Here is a 3318-nt window from a genome sequence, read left to right on the forward strand (position 1 = left end):
ACCTTGACGGCCTCGCCAAGGAATCAACAGAGATGGGGGTTCCAGGCAGCTGGGGGATTCCAGGCCTCCCCTGCCCCACCGTGTCTGAGTCATCCCCAGGTTGGGGGTGGCTGGGAGGGGGGCAGAGGCGAACAAAGGAGGGGGAGTCATTTCTAAGGTCCATGTGGAACCCGCCCCGCCCCCATGTTGTAATCTAGGGAATGAGTCACGAGTATTCTATTTAATTATCCTAGAAAGTTTTAAATGTATGTGATGGGACAAGAATACAGACGTCTCTGTCAGGACAGAAGCCCACAACATTTACTCTTTAACCTGTGGGCAAAGGAAGATCATCTTGGCCACGGGGAGGGCAACTCAGCGTTGCTCTCAGTTTACGCTAGCCCCAGCTATATTTTCTTTCTCTAGTTGGCATGCATTTCCTTGTAAAAACTTCCTGGTAGTGAAAGTAATATTTGTTCAGGAAGTATTCTGAGGGGAAAAGAAGAGGGAGGAGAAAAGACCCATTATTCCACCTCCCAGAGGCAACTTCTGCCAACGCATCAGGCACGTCTTCACAACGGAGATCAAGCTGCAGCTGCAGTTTATAGCTTGCTCTTCCCCTGGACATCACAGCACAAGAATTCTCCCCGAGAAGATTTTATGAACGTAATTGTAACTGTGCATGTTTTACGGACTCACTTATTAAGTGTCTCTGAAATAGCTGTGTATGTGCAGTTCTACATTTTTCAAAACTATAAAAGTAATGTTGGGAAAATATCTGTAAAATTGGGGGGGGGTGTCAATTTTGTTTACTTCCTTAAGGTAGAGTGTCCGAAGTCAAATTTCCAGGTCGAAGCAAGGCTCTCCATAAGCTGCATTCCAAGCCGGTTATCTATCGCACCACCCCTAGAGTATCGCCACGTTAAACATCAGAATTTACAAGGCTGCTTGGTAAGGCTTTCACTCTCTGAGCTCACTGCACGAAACTCTAATTAGATCACGTTTGTTATCTGTGACCTGAAAGAATTTAAATCTGTGCTGATTTCATCGTCAAAAAGCCCGTCACCGGTTGTCTTAATTTACACTTTCTTCTCTGCTTGTGTGTATGGCTGAATGTCAGCTGACTTGGTTTCCTTTCGTGGCGAATGTTCCTCTCCCTCCTCGCTAGCGTGTGATCCTAGGACCAGGGGAGGGAGGTGCGGCCGGCAGCCCCAGGCTGACTGCCTCCCCCGGCCACAGATCAGCCCTCCTGCAGCTCCGTCCTGCCCCACGCCAGCCTCTGCTCGCCATGCCCCTCCTGAGGGCACAGGGCTGAAGTCACAGCGCGCTTGCTACAGCAGTCTGCAGCAGATGACATGAGCTAAGCTAGTTTTTCATTCGTCTTCCATGCCTTATGCTACACCAGCAGCATAATTCCAGTATTGATGACGCCATGTTAACTTGATCCCAAGTTTTAGTCTCAATATAGAACTATCCTTGGTTTTCATACATTAGTTGTTGTTTTCTATTAAAATGTTGTTGTTGTAACTGATTTTGTTAAATGCCTTGGCGGATTGAATTCTCCAAAGATAGTTGGCAAAATTATACCTTATGTCCCCAAGATTAATGACAAGACCTAGGGCTTGGTTCTTGTGAATAATTTATCCAGATCATGGTCTAATCTGTGGCAAAAGTCCTTCACTGTTAAAGCTACCGCAGGGATTGCTCACACGCCTCCCCCCTTTATCCTGGGGAAACTGCTCCTGCCAACCGCCCTCCACACCCCTGCAGGAAGAAATTTGAAACAGTCTTTCCCTCTGGCCTTCTGGGCTGACCCTAGTGACCCCAAGGGGCCTCTTTATCCCCAGTCTCAAGCCCTGGACCCCATTTTGCAGAGAGGAGCAATTTCCTAGCCAGCCCACACCCCTTTCTGCTCACTCTTTTATATTACTCATATAGGTTCCTTCTCTCTCTTTGGCTGGCTCTGGGCCAACAACTCACTAGCAAACAAGAGCAAAATGTAAATAAAATCTTTTAAAAATTAAAATCATGTAACTAGAGGTGATTTTTCTAAAACTGGTGTGGAAACACAAAATAGTAGGCTGGGAAACACAAAATAGAAGGCCGACCTCACCCTCCGGAACCTGCCCCCACTCTGGAGCAGACAAGCCATTCGCCTTTGCTGCTTTGTGAGCCCACAGTCTCTTCGTCTGGCTTTGTTACACTGAGTGGCTCTAATGAGCAGAGGCTCTTTGCCGTGGGGAATCAGAATGTGCCTCACTGCACAGCCCAGCCGACTGCTGGATGGATAAGAGGAAGGATGTGGGGTGTGGGGTATGGGGCCGGACAGCCCCAGGTGGCCCCAAGACTCACCATTTACTACCTCAGCAGCTTTGCCTCAGAAGCTCAGCACCCCACAGAGAAGCGCTGATGGCGGATTCTCCCTTTACACACACCAGTGAGACTTAGCCACCCGGTGCGCTAAGTGCCTGCAATGCGTGGTACCACGGTGCCACGCTGGGCCTCTGATTCACTGAGGGCTATTTCCCAGCTAGACTCAGCCTCCCGACGCCTCACGCGTCAAGGTCCGCAGACCCGTCAGCACTGACCCAGCTGGCAGCTCCCCCTGGTGTATTGAAGACATTGGTCACGTAAAAGAACTCAGACAGTAACACATACTCGAGCGGACGGCTGCTGGAACATTACGGTGGCGGCTGAGCCCCCACGCTGCACCCCAACACCTCCGGAGGAACCAGGCACACCTGCACGTCCTGCTCCAGCTTGATCTTGATCATGTTATACTCTTCCCAGTCCCAGATTCTCTGCTTGTTCAGCTGCTTCTCGTACTCCTCTACTTTCTTGATGCGGTTCATCAGGTACTCCAGCTAGAGGCGGCCAAGACAAGCGGCAAGTCAGGTCCTGCCCGTCCTGCCGGAGCTGACCCGCGACACCGTGGAGGGTCTGAGACTGCCTGACCCTGGAGCGCCTGCTGGCCCCCGGAAGCCCCTGGGACACAAGACGTGCACTCTCAGGCCACGGTGTGTGTGGCTTCCTGGGGCCCCCACTCCGGGAGCTCCCAGAGGGGTGCTCCATTAAGAACCTAAGGAGGGCCAGCGGTCAGATGTCTTTAATCCTTAAAAGAAAAACAAACAAAAAAACCCACTAGACCTTGGTGCAGGTATTTCTTTGTACTTTCTGTCTCTGAAATAAAGTGGCAACTCACATCCTTAAAAGGGTGTGCTGCACCTCCCTGGTGGCGCAGCGGGTTAGAGCACAGCACTAAGAAGCTAAAGCCACTTCAGCACGAGTCCGATCCCCGCCTGGAGGTGACCCACATGCCGCGCAGACCTCCCCTGACCC

At 50.9% G+C, this 3318-nt stretch overlaps 1 protein-coding gene across 1 annotated transcript in view; it reads right to left on the bottom strand.

Moving 5' to 3' along the window:
- The window catches only part of DRC1 (dynein regulatory complex subunit 1), a 28212-nt gene that overhangs the window by 12451 nt on the left and 12443 nt on the right, over positions 1-3318 (bottom strand). Inside the window, exon 6 of the mRNA XM_012727351.1 lies at positions 2721-2843. Within this exon, the coding sequence (XP_012582805.1) occupies positions 2721-2843 (123 nt within the window). The remainder of the gene's footprint in view (positions 1-2720; positions 2844-3318) is intronic.

The sequence above is a fragment of the Condylura cristata genome, unplaced genomic scaffold (assembly GCF_000260355.1).
Source record: "Condylura cristata isolate star-nosed mole 26May11 unplaced genomic scaffold, ConCri1.0 scaffold00020, whole genome shotgun sequence".
Classification (NCBI taxonomy): domain Eukaryota; kingdom Metazoa; phylum Chordata; class Mammalia; order Eulipotyphla; family Talpidae; genus Condylura; species Condylura cristata.